At 40.3% G+C, this 18,095-nt stretch overlaps 1 protein-coding gene across 1 annotated transcript in view; it reads right to left on the reverse strand.

Annotated features, from left to right (window-relative positions):
• Positions 1-18,095, reverse strand: part of PLCL1 (phospholipase C like 1 (inactive)) — a 251,306-nt gene that overhangs the window by 27,972 nt on the left and 205,239 nt on the right. The window contains exons 4-5 of the mRNA XM_032238169.1: positions 14,690-14,765; positions 8,651-8,760 (exon numbers count right to left, since the gene is read on the reverse strand). Coding sequence (XP_032094060.1) covers positions 8,651-8,760; positions 14,690-14,765 — 186 coding nt within the window. The remainder of the gene's footprint in view (positions 1-8,650; positions 8,761-14,689; positions 14,766-18,095) is intronic.

The raw sequence follows: 18,095 nt of genomic DNA on the forward strand, positions 1-18,095 counted from the left end.
TGCGTGCGGAGAATCACGCAGGCGCTGTATGTGCCATGCGCCTGTGTGGAAGTGTAAAAGCCTTCAAAGACCGGTAAGGAGCACTGGCGGGCGGGCCCTTTGGCGTTCCCGGAAGTTACTTACTTCCGGGTTCACCGACCAACCGGTCCGCGCAAACCGCCGGGATGTGAACCCACCCCTGTCTCACATCCTTACTTTGGATTCCATCTGCATAATGACCCATAATTCTACTTATAATGGCAACTGAGAGATCTATCACTAAGCAAATCAGTCACGTGACATCTTGCCTAACTATTGCTTTACTTAGTGATCAAGTTACCTGTCCCAACTGCGGTCCCAAGTCAAGGACTACCCTTAAAGGCTTATCTACTTTGCCATTCTTTTCCTATATTAGCCAATTCCTGCCAATGGGAATCTTACAAGACATTATAAATATGCCTAGCTATAGAATAGAATATTGTTTATTGGCCAAGTGTGATTGGAAACACAAGGAATTTGTCTCTGGTGCATCAAGCCCTCAGCGCACATACAAACAACAAAGTGATAAATCATAAATCAGAAGATACAAACAACAAAGTGATAAATTATAAGATACCAATGGGAGAAGGTAATAGGAAAGATGAGAAGGATATTTATTTTGGGTTCCACCACAAATGCGCGCACAACAAAAGCGCGCCTGACTAAACCGCGGTGTCTAAAGTGCAGTGACAAAACCGCGCGACGAATGAGCAACTAATTAGCCCTAAAGCGCGCCGACAAAAGCACGCCGACAGAAGCGCGCTGTAACGTAACCCTCAACCTAACCCTCAACCTAACCCTCAACCTAACCCTCAACCTAACCCTAAACCTAACTGTAAATCTTACCTTAAATGAAATCGTGCTTCTGTCGGCGCGCTGTTGCCGGCGCGCTTTTGAAATCACGGTTTTAGCGCCGCGGTGTTGTCAGCGCGCCTATGACGTTCGCGCTTTTGACGGGTCACGTTATTTTGAACCTACGCAGCATCATGCAAAAAGTGAGCTGATATTATATGCTAGTAAATATGAAGGGGGCTCTATTTGATTTACAATTCTATAATTCACAAGGCTTTTTGCAAACTCAGATTCCTGAATATGACTACAGCAACTTCTAGATCAAGAATCCCAACAGGATTCCAAAACCCCAACCACAACTGTCTCAGATCATTTGCACAGGTATGAAAGGTAGGAGAGATACTATTATGTCCTTTTGATTATTTCATGCATTCACATTTTTAATATATTCATTTATCACAAACAGCATTATCTGAGGCTAACTTCCTCAATCTAGGTTCTTCCAATTGTGCCAGAGACTACAACTTCACCAGTTCCTGGTGTATGTGGATAACATTAATTGGAAATTCCAAGATCAGTGGTCCCGTTCTCCTCTGGATTTGAAGACAAATCAAGTTGTTTGTTTTACAAAGAAGCATTTTGCAGAGCAAATACTTCTTTCAAAATAACCGAAGGTTCTGTCATGTGAATTCGTTTGATTTGGGGGTTTTGAGAGACAAATAAATCCCCTTATGGCTTGGGATCAACCTCATTATCTCTGGGGCCACTTCTTAAGGCAGAATCTATATCACCCCAACTGATCCAGTAAGATGCGGATCTTCCAGATACCGACTTAGAAAAAGACAGGGGCATTGGGACCCAGAGAATGATATTCTTATATATGGAAGAGAGCCCCTTCTCTGTGGAGCAGCTTGCTCCGAAGCCAAACGTGCCCCCTTCTAATGGCATTTTGTAAAACATGAAACCAATCCACTTCTGAATACCCTTGGGGTATGATTGGAAGTAGCAGCATTTCTGGTGACTTTATTCATAGTATTAATTGGTTTGAATAGTTTGGTTTTATGAACAGTGTTGTGTTTTCTTATTCTTGGAAACTCCAAATAAATGACAAGCTATGTAAATTTGTGTCCTCCAGTGAGATGCTGATGCACCTGTGACAAGATCAAGCAATGGTGACTCTTAAACAAAGAATTCTTGACATGGATTTACAAATAAAATATAGCTAGAGATCAGTTGGGGCATAGGAGATTCCATATGTTTCCCTCTGTTTACAGCAGGGGTGGGTTTCAACCGGTTCGCGGCGGTCCCTGCAAACCGGTTGGTCGGCGAACCCGGAAGTAAGTAACTTCCGGGAACGGCGAAGGGCCCACCCGCCCGCCTGCACTCCTTACCCGGTTTTGACGAGTTCTGCGCTTCCATGCATGCGCAGGACGCATACAGCGCCTGCGCGATCCTCCAGGAGCAGCTGGAGCATCGCACAGATGCTAGTATGCATGCGTGCGCCGCGCGCGTGCACGAGGACGCCGCTGGCCGAGTTCCAACCGAACCAGTTGGAACGGGGCGAGGAACCCACCCCTGGTTTACAGGTAGTCCTTGACCTATGATGAGTCACTTAGCAATCAAAGTTTTGATATGTCCCCTCCCCCCAAATGGGACATGTTCTGGTTTTGAAGTTCTGATGTTCAGCCTTCCCCCGCTGCAGTCACATGACTACATTTGTGGGTTTGGCAACTGGCCTGTATTATGACCATTTGCAGCGTCCTGCAGTCATAACAACGATTTGTGATTTTTTGCAGGAAAAGTGTTTATTTCCAGTTTCCAACAAAGACCACCCCATAGCGAATATTGGATTTGATCCCTGTCCTGTTCATATTGGAGGCACAGTTGAAGGCGCTTCCAAGTTGAAAAGATTAGTGGGTCACATCACCATTGTCTGAGGGTTGCCTGGGGGGGGGCTCTTTTCATGTCCCTATCAAGGAGCGAATGATTGGAACTCACCCCCTCCACCCCCCATGCAGCAGCACTCGGGTCTCAAATGCAGGCTTGCAAAGCTTCAACCCAGCATCCTAAGCATGTCAGCCACTGAGCTTCTCATTGACTTTGATTAATGACTGTGGATTGGCTTTACAATCACTGCATTTCGGAGGTGGGTTCCTACCAGTTCGCACCTATTCGGTAGAACCGGTTGGTCAAATCTACCGAACTGGTTAGAAGAGGTTCCACCAGTGGACCCGGAAAGCAGGCCACACCTACAGAAGAGGCTCCAAAAATTTTTGAAACCCACCGCTGGTCCTTGGATATGATTATTCTACACTATCATGCTCATATTTATAAAACTCACTGCCTCTGTGAAAGGTAAGGATGACTACTGCGTTTGTGGTGCAATCAGAACATTGCGTGTGTTGAAGTTGTTTTAACGCAAACCAAAGATGCCTTTTAAAAAACAAGTTTTCATCATATTCTTATGCATGCCAGTGCTGTGTGTGAGGTAATTTAAGGTGGTTCTGACAAGTGTCGTTGGCATCTTCATATCCGGTCACATGGGCGGCAAGCCACTCCCATCCGGTCACATGGGCGGCAAACCACTCCCACAAAGGAGGCCACACCCAGAGTAGGTTCGAACAATTTTTGAAACCCACCACAGCTGCATTTGCTTTAACAAGCACCACCAAAGAAAAATCATGTGTACTCAAGTGATGACCTGCTTTACAATCGTCATGATTTATGATTGAAATTGACTACAGTCGTTACTCAAGGATTATCTGTATGCTACTGAAATCCTAATAATTTACCATCAGTGGTGCTGAAGAGCAGAAACCACAAAAACCTCTCTCCTGAAATGCTAGGATGGGAGCACTGAATCATGAGACATCCACAACGATCTACCTAACAACCTTAGCTCTAGTTTGGAAAGAATTCCATATGGAACTTCTTTAGGCAGATAAAGGTCCCAGGATAAATGTTGCAGTTGCAAATTCTGTATTTGTAGCTTCGAACTGTCAAAAGCAAAATAGGCTGTGCACAACTACTGAACTTTTTCATTATGCAAGTTGCATTGTAATTTCTACTATGCTCATAAGTTTCCTTTGAAGCCTGGGTCAGTGATATGCAATAAAGTTTGATGGACTGACGTTATTCGAAGCAGAAACGACACCTGCTTTCTAATACAATAACGGGCACTGGAAACCTGGAGACCTTGTGGGGGGAGGCGGAATGACTCGGGTTTATTAACTACCGCCTTGAGGAAACCGATACTACCTTGAAATAATTGTGAGGAATTAATCCACAATTTCCCGCAGCTAGAAAATAATCAACTCAAAGACCGTTGAGAACACTGTCTTGCACATTAATAAAACCATGCAGGCATATGCTTATTTTTAGCTTTGTAAATGATAGCCTGCTGCTGTGAACAAACAAAATGAAGCACTCATGAAGATGTTTGTAAACCTGTCAACAAAATGCTATGTAATATAATCCATTAACTATCTATCTTTGTCAAGGACCATAGTTAAAATCTGTTCCAGTGCAGGAATAGATTCTTTTGCTCTTTAACCCCGCGTGAAAAATGCCCCATTCTGGGGAGCTGCAGAGACATCATGGCCACCAGCTCAACATGCAAAATAAAGCTAACATTTTAGCTCAATTTCCTGTAGCCTGCTCTGGAAGCCACCAAAAAGGTGATAGGATATGTAGCTTTGGATCATGGGATGGGGAATGGATGCGTGACAGCCTGCCCTTCCAACTCCATCCAATGCTGGAATTCTGATCATTCCTTTATAATACAATAAGATTAAATCAGTTTACCTTTTTAACCAGTCTATTAAACAGTTTATTACTCTTGGACTAATCCCAGCTTTCCAAATGGAAGCAATATTTCCGTAAACAGTTGCAAATCAGCTCTTACTGCAGGGGAGGGATCAACCCCTTTTTTGCATGTACGCAATCAACTTTTTGTTAGGATGTGTCTGGTTGTGATAAATAATTCAAAGTTCATTATCAGATGTGACCTTTTATTCTCGCAAGAAAAACTCTGCTACAGGTTTGTGTTGGGTATGAAATAAATGAAGTCAATGATTGTCTTGAGGGTTTGAATTTTTTCTTTCTGAAGCGAAGAAAACAAATAGGTTTTACTTTATCTCCCCAAGGTAGATACCTCAGCAAGCCTTCTTTATCATAAACAACACGGAAAATCAATATTACGTTTGTAAATCTAAGGCAATATTCTGTTAGGCTGTACTTAACGCTTACAATAAAACACAATGTACTACTTTACACAGTGATAGTAATTGACTTGCTAATTCTTATATTAGGCAGTTGAAATCCAAGGTATGGGTTTTTTTCCCCCCTGTGCCCAGCAAAAGTTATCTCATGAATTATTGTGATTCACTAAAGGTCCATGTTACTAGAATATTGAGTGTCCCCCAGTGTGTGTTGATTCCCAGAGAGTTCCCCATTAATACCATATGTACTGGATTTTTGCAAGAGTCAAGCCAAATGGGAAATTGCAAAGTCCCCTCTTCAATTTTTGGTGGTTGTGGTTGTTAGCATCAAAGCACAATGAGCTTCTTTTCCTTGAGAGAAAATCTATCTGGATAGATATCTGAAAATGGATATTCTTCTCCATGATAAGGGGGAAATGTATTTCTTCTCTTATATTTGAGGTCTCTGAGATGAGGGAGCCCTCTCTATCTCTTCATTAATTTAAAATAGAAGGTGGTTTTTTTCCTCATTTATTGGCCTAGTATATAGTAAGAAAAGGAAGGACTTATTCCATAATTTTTAAATTTGCAGACAGCTTGGACCTTATTTTTTGTTGAAGGCAACGTTGTGTATTTTAATTACGTGTATTGTGTTTGTATCCCCTTTCCCCTTTTGAGTTGTTCGCCGCCCTGAGTCCCTCCCGGAGAAGGGCGGCATACAAATAAACTAAATCTTAAATCTTAAATCTGTCCAGGATAATCTACAAGGAACTAAAGCTAACCATTAGCAAAAACTTGCTTTCTCTCACCTCTTACACTTTCAAGATTCCATTCTCTCTTTTTCTTACTCCTTCTCTCCATTCTGATTGGGTCACCAGAGGAAGGATTATTCTTAGCTTGGCCTGATCTTGAATATTTGTAGAAGAGATTTGAACTTAGACTCAGGGCAGGATAAAACAAACTTAAGGCACATGTCTGTTCCCCTTTCAAGTTCTTTGTCCAAAATTTACTTGTCATCTTGGAAACTATGACCTTGTTCAAAGGGACACTAATAAGCAATGTGGTGCAGGTGTGGCTTGAAATAGACCTCTGCAATTTTTTAAGAAAATATGCCTAATGCAATGAATAAGCAGTTTGTTACTTGCTGAGTCCATGATTCCCAGTGGTAATCACCGAAAGATTCTGACATTTCTTATCTCTGAAAAGTAGTCAGACTAATGGAATACTTTACTAAACTGGTTTTAAATGTGAATGAGAAGATATTGTCCACCAAATGCAAATCATGAAACTGTCACATTAAGACTAATCCAGTGGAGGGTTTCAAAAATTGTTCGAACCTACTCTGTGGGTGTGGCCTCCTTTGTGGGAGTGGCGTGCTGCCCATGTGACCTGATGGGAGTGGCTTGCTGCCCATGTGACCGGATATGACGACACTTGTCAGAATCACCTTAAATTACCTCACACACAGCACTGGCATGCATAAGAATATGTTGTAAACTTGTTTTTTAAAAGGCATCTTTGGTTTGCGTTAAAACAACTTCAACACACGCAATGTTCTGATTACACCACAAACGCAGTAGTCATCCTTACCTTTCACAGAGGCACAGAGTTTTATAAATATGAGCATGATAGTGTAGAATAATCATATCCAAGGACCAGTGGTGGGTTTCAAACAATTTTGGAACCTCTTCTGTAGGTGTGGCCTGCTTTCCGGGTCCACTGGTGGAACCTCTTCTAACCGGTTCGGTAGATTTGACAAACTGGTTCTACCGAATAGGTACGAACTGGTAGGAAGCCACCTCTGCATTTATCCCTTCTTTCCCAGTATACGGCTCCCAGAAGCTATCAAGATGAGCAAGTGGTTCTTTGAAAACAATTCCCCATCTGGAAGCATTCATACTGGCTGTTGCATTCCCAAGAAAAGTCATTTCCTAATTTCCCCCCCCCCTAGAAACTGTTTTGAATCCAGAAGATGAATGGGGAAAACAATAACTAATTATGGTGCAATCGTATGCATACTTACTCTGAAACAAATTTGATTTTTTTTCTTCTCAGAAAGCATATCACTCCACTGAGGTAACTGTATATTTAAAGAAAACAATCTGTATACTGTATGATCAAAAACAGAAATGTGTTTTCCTCATAAAATCTGACGCTTGCTTGGATATTAGGAAAACATATTGCCATTTGGGGCTCCATTCTCTCCAATGAATGCTAGACAGAGCACAGAAATCATCTACAGGTTAGCAGGTTTTTTTTCCATTGTAATAGAGAGTAAAAACCACAAAACTAGTTAAATTTTAAAAACTGGATACTTTGACCTGTAATTAGTTACAGACTTGGGTAATAACTCACAATCCAAGCAAGTTATTTTGTCCACACTCAGCAAAGTAATTAATAATAGTAAGAACCAAATAGAAAAAGTGAGCTGTATAAACATTTTTGTCTTATCTGAAAGTGCTCCTCTCCTCCCTGGAGGGGAGTTCAGAAACATACCAATGATGACAGGAATGTATTCCTTTTTTTACTGGATAGTGGAGTGATGCAGAATGCAATTGCCTTGGCAATAAAGTTCCTTTTTCTCTCTCACAATATTTTAGATTTGGTGAATCCATCTGCATTCCGTGATGTGATAATACTGTTACATCTGAAGTCTACACGGGTTGAAATAATATATTTGCTGTGGCTCCCTATTGGTTGCGCACCAAACGGGGGAACCAAAATAAATGGCTTCCAAGAGGCGGTCTCTCTGCTATTTTCTAAGAGCAAAACTTTAGCAGGTGATGTCACAAAATGCATGGACATTACATGTCCTGATCACAGGTGGGTTCCGGAAGTCACTACTGCCGGTTTGCTCCTGGGCGTGGTGCACACGCTTGATGCGTGCTGCACACACATGCACAGTGCAATAAAAATTGCTCTGCACATGCGCAGAAGCAAAAAAACAAGATGGCAGCAAACCGGTTCAGTGGCGCAGCAGGCCTGGGTCACTGCTGATTCCAGTGACCCAAGCCGCCAAAACACTCCCGTTCGGTTGAACTGATCTGAACCGGTAGGAACCCACCACTGGTCCTGATAGTCCCAATCAAGCTTTCTTTTCTGGAAAGAACACCACAGAGCAATGCTTACTCAGAAGTGCCTGACAGATATAGAAAGGCAAAGAAGAGGAGAAACACCCCTGAATAACACATTCCTCAAAGAAGCTGCTTTTGACAATTACAAACAAGCAGTTTTTGTCTGCTTGTGTGAGCCATAGATAGATTGCTAGTGGTGGCATGAAAGCACTGGGGATGTCTCTAGCAACAAAGAATATCATTTCCAAGGTTCTGCATGGTAGACCTCGGAGAGGAAGAGAGTCTCTCAAGTAATTTTGTTGCATAAAAAACAGAAGCCCTACTCCTTGGGTATCCATAGAAGCAAAACAACTGATTCTGGTTTGAACTGTACGATACCCAAGTCAATAAAAAATTTTATTCGACTAAGAATTACTTTAATAGGTTATTATCTGTAAATATGTTCTTGTTATCCGCTCAATACTCCTGATTTGTTTGCGGGGAGGAAAAGAAAATACTGTGTCAGTATCTCACATATCTCACAAAACAGACTTTTTACAGAAGAAAAACGGTTCAATTTACATTTACCTTTAGCACAGTGATATTCCACGCAAAACTCTCTATTGCTTTGCTGAGTTTCCTTCCTTTCAAGCCTTCCTTTGTTCCTAAATTGTGTAGTTCTTCATGGAGCTCCATTCCTAACAAAATACGGGGCACAGAGTAAGTACTGGCAGTTATTGGAGGAAAGTAAATTTTTGAAAAGTTGCAACTGTTTATTATGATCCAGAAGTTTTACAGGCATAGATGATCAATCTGGTGCTGGCAAAACCTGCATGCCTTCAAACATCACTCTTGATGATCAACAGTTTCCCTGCCTTAAAGCATGTTTTAATAAAACGATGATTAATTTATAACCACCATGCTCCAAAATACCAAAAAACTAGCACCATTTATTTGCAGCAATACTTTGCAGCAAGTTCCACAACCTTGTAAGTAAGTAAGTAAAGATTGAATGGAAAGTAATGACTCCAGCTCCATAACCTTAGTTTAAATGGAAATACTTGTATAAATGAAACAAGAAAATAATCCTTGGAACGAGCTTTCTTGTTGCCAATATTTACAATCATCTCCATTCTCTACTTGATTCTGCCAACAATGGAAAATGTTCTTAAAACTATAACAAAACAACTTTCTTCAATTAGGTCTTAATGGTCTTTTCCACCTCTTCATTTGAGCTGATGTTTGCAAAGGTATTCCTTCAATTTTGGGAAACGTAGACGTTGCATCATGTCTGAGCTATTTGGTGGATGGGATAACACAATGAGATCCTCTCGGCAACTGAAATGGCCTTTTGGATGATTGGGTAAAGTATGAGACCTAGAATTATCATATTTGAAAAGCTTTTCCTCCTTATACTTCCAAATTTGAGTTCTTTTCAATTGTACCAAAGTTTTGTGTGTTGCAGTACAGCACTGAGTTGATAAGTGGAGTTAGGTTCAAGGAAATCCATGTGAATTATACATCTGCATCCCCAAAGGACTATGACCATGAATTTTCCTGGGTTTTAATTTCCCCACCTCCACCTCCAGGTAAAGCTTTGTGATGATAATTCCATGGGCTGAAGTTTCATTTCTGGGTCATAATAATGACCCTGTGTTTTATGGCTGTCACAATACTTTGAAGCAATTCTTCACCTTCCTTATCACAGCATGACAGTAATTGCTGGCAAATTTCAATTTTTGAAACTTTTATCTCTACTGTTGGCATTGCCAAGAACACATTTTGTTAGTAACTTTCTAACTGAAACATGTCCGTTTTGTGACTCATACTTTTCTGTGAAATGTCAAGCTGGGCAGTAATTTCCCTTTGAGTGATATGTTGAATATCCTTAATCAGACTTAGTTATATGAAATGTAATGGTTAATATCACAGGTTGTTTCCTTTCCCCCCCCTTAATCACATGAAACTGTTCTTCTTTCGGTTTAACTTCTTGCATTCTTTGGGGCCAGCAATACACAGTACAGTCAATAAAGTCATCATTATAAACAGCATGCATTCAGTGACAAATTTCATTTGGAGGAACTTTTTCAGCAGCCAAAAATTCAGTTATGGGCCACTACTTAAAGAGTACTGAAGGTTCATTTCATGAATAGTGACTTTTTTTTAACAACTGAAGCAAAGAAGCAGATTCTAAAGAACATGTGAGAGTTTTCGCCTGGTACGTCAGTTGCGCCCCTTTCTGGATCGGGATGCTCTGTGCACAGTCACTCATGCCCTCGTCCTTTCTCGCCTGGACTACTGTAACGCTCTCTACATGGGGCTGCCCTTGAAGAGCACCCGGAAGCTTCAACTGGTTCAGAATGCGGCTGCGCAGGTTGTCATGGGGGCACCCAGGTACTCCCATGTTACACCCCTTTTAGGCGGCCTGCACTGGTTGCCGGTTGTCTTCCGGGTGCGATTCAAGGTACTAATTATGACCTTTAAAGCGCTCCATGTCTTAGGCCCAGGGTACCTGTGAGACCACCTACTGCCACCAGTAGCCTCCCATCGTCCAGTGCGATCCCACAGAGTTGGCCTCTTCAGGGTGCCGTCGGCCAGACAGTGTCGGCTAGTGACCCCCAGGGGGAGAGAGCCTTCTCTGTGGGAGCTCCTTCCCTCTGGAATGAGCTGCCCCCCCGGAGCTTTGTATAATCCCCGACCTCCAGTCCTTCCGACGCACCCTAAAATGTTGGCTTTTCTAGCAAGCCAGCCTGGCCTGAATAAAACAAATCAAATTATTGATTACTGTTAATTTTAATTTTAATTCTTTAAAAAAAATGTGTCATTGTAAATTTTAATTGGGTTTGGGATATCCTGTTTAATTTCTTCTTAACTTTTGTATTATATGTTTCTTTTAATGTTGTACGCCGCCCTGAGTCCTTGGGAGAAGGGCGGCATATAAATCGAATAAACCTAAACCTTTTTAGGATATTAGTAGAGCCATGTGTTGGCAACTTAAAATACTGGAAACATTCCTTTCAATTCAACCCACATAATTTGTTTTCTGTTAATGTGACTAGCCATGCTTTCTGAACTGGAAGGGAAAAAACTGATTTGAGGTTTGCATCTGTCAAGCATGCCTTAAAGCGACAGCACTGATGTCTCTGGTTTAAAGATATTTCTAAGAAGTGCTATGCATGTGTCTGCCATGCTTTAAATCATCTCTTTCCCTTCAACTGTTGATCCTTCTGCATCCTTAACTTCTATTTGGCTTACTGTCTTATCCTAATAAAACACTGAATTTCACAAAAGACATGAGGATTATCCCAAAGCTTCATGAAGAATCATAGTCCCCATTTGCAGATCTGCAAGTCTCCCACATAATTATTTATTCTTGTTTATTTCCTTCTGAAAAAAGAATTAAAAGCTTAATTGCTGAGAACAAAATGGAACCAAACAGTAGTGCAGGCAATTATTATTATCCAGGGCATGCAGGGGTATGCTAAATACTGGATTCACTAAAATCAATTCAAGCCATAGTTATAGTGTGCATGACCTGGGTCTTTTTAAACTGTTATAGTGATATTAATCTGGTTGATAAAATGTAATTAAGTCCATTTAAGCATGTTTCTAACAAAGTAATCAGGCTTGTTACAGACACTTGTAAAGCTTAAATTAATGAAAATCTATTTAATTAAACACATGCTACTTTTTAATTAGAGTAATCTCTAACCCAGTTATGTGACTCAAAATGCACACACATTCATACATAGCTTTTAGGAAGGGAAAGGGCTGTTAACATTTTTAAAAGGCAGTCATATTTATTGCGTAGCACATTGCAGATAAAAATGAAACTATTTAAAATGCTAATTCTCTGGAGACTAATTTTTCAGAATGACAATTGAGGATTCCATAAATTACACTAAGCAAAAATTTAGTTTATTTGGGTTCCCTTAACATTTCAATCCCCAACCTACTACCTTCCAGATGTGTTGGAGCTACAATTCCCAGAATTCCCAGGTCTGGGAAGCCAAACTTAGTGTGCAGTAGTGAACAGAACCACTGTCTTTTTAATTACTCACTTACTAGCTGTTTTATGAACTTGATAAAGTATTCATAAAACATGGCTTATTGCAGTCAGTTTTATTATTTATTATTTCTTTGTATATTTTGATTCTGTTAAAATCAGGTGTTTCTCGTGAAAGTTGTTTTATTTCTGCTTGTTTCATCAGAAAGAGAATATTAAGGGTGGACCATGTGAAGAATATAAACCATAGCCTAATTCCCTTCAAGATTTAGGAATTATGTCTCATTATTATTACACTTCACCCTCTGGTTCTACTAATAACTGTACAATATCCTACATGGAATCTTGTAATGAAATTTCACCACCTACAGTTATTTAGAGAGTAGTAAAGGGATGTTTAAACAACAGCTTAGTGTAGCACACATGAGTCCAGTACAATACGTTTCAGCAAGCTATTAGGAGGTGCTCCATGTTCTTCTTTTTATTACCTGCATGGGCAGAACTAAGACTTCAGAAGCTTTACCATGTGTTGTAGTTAAATGCAGTAGGTTTGTGTGGTGCAACCAAAAAGGATGAATATTAACCACAAGCAATTTTAAAGACACTCATTCCAAATGATTAGTGCTAGCTCCAATTCCAGATCATGATTGACTAAAACTGAAAGGGAAAGAATCTGGTAATTTCCTCTTGGTCACTGGAGAAGAGAGGAAGAAGTCTGCATGTCCAAGGCTTAATGTTTTTCTTCCATCTAGGAGTAAGCAATGTGTACAGGACACCAGTAGATGATGTTTAACCCGAACTTCAAACAATCAGTCCAAATCACATGTGGGATCTTAAGAAGTAAGAAGCAATTTTTTTTTTTAAATTACTAACCTTTAAAAATGTTGTGCTGAAGTATGACTTTAAATGGCCGATGAACATGGCCAGGGTAATATCTTCCATTTAATACAGGTAGACAAATTCATTTACCAATCCAGGGATCATACTAATATTATACCCATCCTTAAGAAAAGGTTTAGCTTTGTGTAAATTGTGCATTAATTGAAAAGCTCAGTACTGAACTTTCAATTAGTATTTATTGATTATTGTGCCTGTGTTGCAGAGAAACACAACATCTTGCCACTCGAAATTATAATTCCACTTTTCACTCACCTGACCTTAGATTTCAAACAGGAGTCATTCCCACATGCCATCACTTGAACTTCAATCATGATAGAGCTGGAAGGGACCTTGTAGGTCTTCTAGTCCAACCCACTGCTCAAGCAGGAGACTATACCATTTCAGACATGTGACTGTCCAGTCTGTTCTTAAAAATCTCCAGTGATGAAGCACCACAACTTTTGAAGGCAAGCTTTCCCACTGGTTAATTGTTAGGAAGTTTTTCCTTAATTCAATTCAAATCAAGGCTGCTTCTATCCTTGATTAGTTTCCATCCACTGTTTCTTGTCCTGGCCTTTGGTGCTTTGGAAAATAAACTGACCCCCTCCTGTTTGTGGCAACCTCTCAAGTGCAGGAATACTACTATCACGTCACCCTTACTCAGAGGTGGGTTTCTACCAGTTCACACCAGTTCGGTAGAACCGGTTTGTCAAATCTACTGAACCGGTTAGAAGAGGTTCCACCAGTGGACCCGGAAAGCAGGCCACACCTACAGAAGAGGTTTCAAAATTTTTTGAAACCCACCACTGACACACACACACACACACACACACACACACACACACACAGAACGAGAAAGAAAGGAAGGAAGGAAGGAAGGAAAGAAGGAAGAAAGAAAGAAAGAAAGAAAGAAGGAAGGAAGAAAAAAGGAAAGAAAAAGTGGGAGATGAAAGAAAAAAAGGAAAAAGGACAGAGAGACAAAAGGAAGGAAAGAGAGAGAGAGAGAGACAGAGACAGAGAGAAAACACATGGCCGGCAAGCCACTTCCACCAGGTCACATGGCCGGCAAGCCACTCCCACAAAGGAGGCCACACCCACAGAGTAGGTTCGAAAAAAATTTGAAACCCACCACTGCCCTTACTACTTCTTTTCGCTAGACTAGACAAATCCAAATCCTGCAACCCTTCTTCATATGTTTTAGACTCCAGGCCTTTACTAATATTTGCACTTAGCACTTCTTCTTTGTACTTTTTCCAAAGTCTCAACATCTTTTTTGTAACGTGACCAAAACTGGATGCAGTATTCCAGGTGTGGCTTTACTAAGGCTTTATAAAGCAATACTAATATTTCACATGATTTTGATTCTATGCCTCTGTTTATACAACTATTATATTAGCCTTTTTGGCTGCTGCTGCACACTGCTGGCTCGTATTTAAGTGACTTTCTTAACTTCTGAACTTCTCAGGACAAATTATAAAAACACTTACACTTTTTGAAAAAATGTCCACCCCACCCCACCTCCAATTCTTTAACTACTACCATTGTAAAAAATAAAATAAAAATGTGCTAAGAAAACGGATGTAGAAATCAAATAAATAAATAAATTCTCAAATCCAAGTTTTAAAAATGTAATGCCCGATGGAAGTGCAAATCTGTTATGAAATGTTGGGCTCCTTATGATACATACAGTTTTTGGACATAGATAAAAGGTATTATAATACACATTAATCTAAGTGTGTTACCTGCTTTCTGACACTGAATGATTTTGTCGTAAACAGTATCTGCTGTTTCTACAAGAAGCTTGCTCTCTTGAATCATCTGTTAGAGGAAATCAAACAAGGAAATGTCAGTTCGATCTCTGTCACAATTATTTGATGTTCAACATAACACAGCATGTTGAAAAGATTGTTTTTTTCATTTCTGTAAAGTGTTCGCCATTCAATAACCAATGCAAAAGGTGCTGGTGAGGGAAATACAATGAACCTTTGTTTATGTCAAGTCGACATTATCCTGACAATTAGGAGGGAATGCAACAAGTAATAGCAGTAGGCTGGGGATAATTACAAAGATATCTATCACATGCACAATTCTAAACAAGTTGTACATCAAGCTACATGAAGAATGGAATCCTCCATTCATGGTGAGCCCTCAATAAGATCCCCATATTAATATTCTCCCTATTAAGTAATCCTTCAGAGAAAATGCGGGAGGTGTTGTGCATCTCCAGCAAGGAAAAGACAACTCTTATTCAGTAACAATTATCCATATGAGGATAAATATAATACTTTGGGATTTGTTTCATCCAAATCCATGGGACTTGAAAATAAATCTTTGTAATATTTAGCAAAAAAAAAAAAAGTATATTAACCAGTGCTCATGTAATGTAACAGAGTCAGTATCACACGAGGCTGTTTCTATCTTGCCCCCATTTTAAACAGGATGCAGGGAGGGAGGGAGAATGAATTAGAATTAGAATGTAATACCTATAAGGAATTAAAGGCTACTGGACACTCATGCCCTGTTGGCTCATCATTTCAGAGATACTTTCTTACAGAAACAGAGAAACAGAATGACCAAGAGTGCGTGAAAAAGCAGTGGGAGCAGGGGCACTGATTCCCGCCAGCTTCCCCACTGAATCTGTGGGAATCTGGCAGAGAACACTGGAAACCTCCCATCCCAAACAGGCAAGTAAGTGTCTGCTGGGTGTGTGCGAGAGAGAGGGATTACAAGACTGGATGGGAAACTGTAGTGGAATGTGGTCTGGAGGCCTGGATTCTCAGGCGGGAGGGACTGCATTTCATTGTCAGGGAGAAAATGAAGCTTAGACAGTGTGGTTTAGAGAAAGAGTTACGGATCCTCCCTAGCAATTCTCGGTGTATATCTAAAGTGGTTCAAATCGTTGCTTTATAGTTTGGCAAGGTTTCTGACTATTTCTGACTAAAATTTGTTGCCCTATGAGGCACAATTTTGGCCAATTAAAAGTCATGACAGGAAGTGTTTTTTTAGTAGTAGTAGTAGTAGTAGTAGTAGTAGTAGTAGTAGTAAGAGAGAGAGAAAGAGAGAGAGAGAGAGAGGGAGAATCATCTTTAGGAGAAAGCAGGGACTCTTGTAACAGTTTGTCACTTTAAAAAAAGATACTGAATGGATGACAAAATATTATTACTTAATAGGAGAGCATATGGCCTCCAATAATTGTTATCACAACATAAAAGAAAGACAAAAAAGGGGGGGCAAAAATCAAGAGAGATAGCAGTGTCCTGTTGGAAGCCTTAATAGGCACCGAGATTCTTGCTCAATCACATTCCATGCAACATTCTAGCAAGCACAAAAACAGTGTGCACTCCCTGGGACTTTTAAAAAGGCATTTGTACTACGATATTTTTAAAAAGTATACATTTGAGTCGTAGGAAAACGCAGTATTTTTACAACATAACTGCAGCTTCCATGGGAAAAAATTTGCAGCTTCTGCTCTTTCGTGCATATACAGGACAGCTGAAAAACAACGGGAAATAGCATTTATTTCTTGGCATTGAGCCCCTGAAATGTGAAAGCATAATTTTTGAGAGTTTGGGGAGCTATAAAAAAGGGTTTTCGGAGGCTAGTGGGCCAAGGCTACGTCCCTGTATTTTCACACAGCTCTGGTACAGTACAGTGTTGATCATGTTTATAACACAGTCCAAAGATCTACAGAATACATAATGTTGCAATAAAGAGAGAAATATTGTATTGTGTCAACACATTTGTCTTTATATCAGGATGATGTGTCATTTATGCACAGTCCCCAAATCTGTGAGAGAAAGAGGAGATCATATTATAGAGCATTTCAGATACCCTCTTTTGTAAAGCCTGTTTTTTTTTTAAATTATTCATGCATGAATTTATTTAATTTAAAATAGATGATAGCATCATTCAGGAACTTTCACGGCAGAGTATAACCACCACTTCACTGTTATAATACATTATTTCTACTTTTAAAATGTACATGCTGTCTTTTAAAACAATATTTTTTTCAGAGCTGAATCCAAACACTATGTTAAGTTAAAAATAATGGCTAAAATATACAGCATGTATGCAAAAAAAGTAGAGGCAGAAGATATAAATTAGTTAAGAAACTATATTCTGGATTAAACATTAATGTATTAAATAAATATTACTGGTATATATCAAATAAATAACAAATTAATAGAGTTGGAAAAAACCTTGGAGGTCTTCTTGTCCAATTCCCCTGCTAGATAAGCAAATCTTAAAATAAAAATGTTGCCCAGTCATTTCCAAATAACCCCATATCTTCTACAATGATCTCAAAGAACAAAAACCATAAAAATGAAAAATGAGTGTCTTGCCTACAAATTATCTTCTCTCCATTTTGGAATAAAGAAGCGTATGGGATTATGATGATTCGATTTTTAACACCCCCCCTCCCTATTATTTCTCTCTCTTTCTTTCTTTGTGTGTTTGTGTGTGTGTTTGTGTGTCTGGTGATTCCTGACACCTATTTTCCCCACAACAGCAACCCTGTGAGGTGGCTTGATAAATAATTATACAGCTTTGAGAATATTCTCACTAATGCAAGTTGCATTACTGTTGTGGCCCAGCAGGAGCCGTTGGAGCTGCCACCAGACTCCGACAGCGAGGGGCCCTATCAGTCGGCTCTGGAGGATGTAGAGGACCCTGGACAGGGTTCCGAATCCGAGCAGGGCGCAAAGAGGCTGGTTGGCCACCAGGAGGCGCCTGAGCCTTGGACCAGTGGAGAGGAGACAAGGGAGAGTGATCCAGACACCAGCAGTGAGTTGTTCCTGGATGCCCGGCACTGAAGAGCTAATAGGCGTCAGGAACAGTTGCGCAAGTACAGGAGGTAATTGCACTCAGCTGGTGGTCATTAGGCTCCTCCCCAGACTATAAAAAGGACTGCTTGTGCACACACCCCTTTTGCAGAAGTCAACGCAGGAACTAATGTTGAAGAACATGATTGTGAGCTTGGCAGGCTGGATTGCTGCCACGGCTTATCTGTGCTGGATTGCTGCCTAAGCTTGTCTGTGCCGGTTTGCTGCCAAGGACCTGTGTGTCTGTTAATTAAATGCCATAACTTATCTTTGGCTCAGAGTGTGCTTTGGTGTGGAACGAGGGGGGGCAGGAGACATTACTATA

The sequence above is a fragment of the Thamnophis elegans genome, chromosome 1, assembly GCF_009769535.1.
Source record: "Thamnophis elegans isolate rThaEle1 chromosome 1, rThaEle1.pri, whole genome shotgun sequence".
NCBI lineage: Eukaryota > Metazoa > Chordata > Lepidosauria > Squamata > Colubridae > Thamnophis > Thamnophis elegans.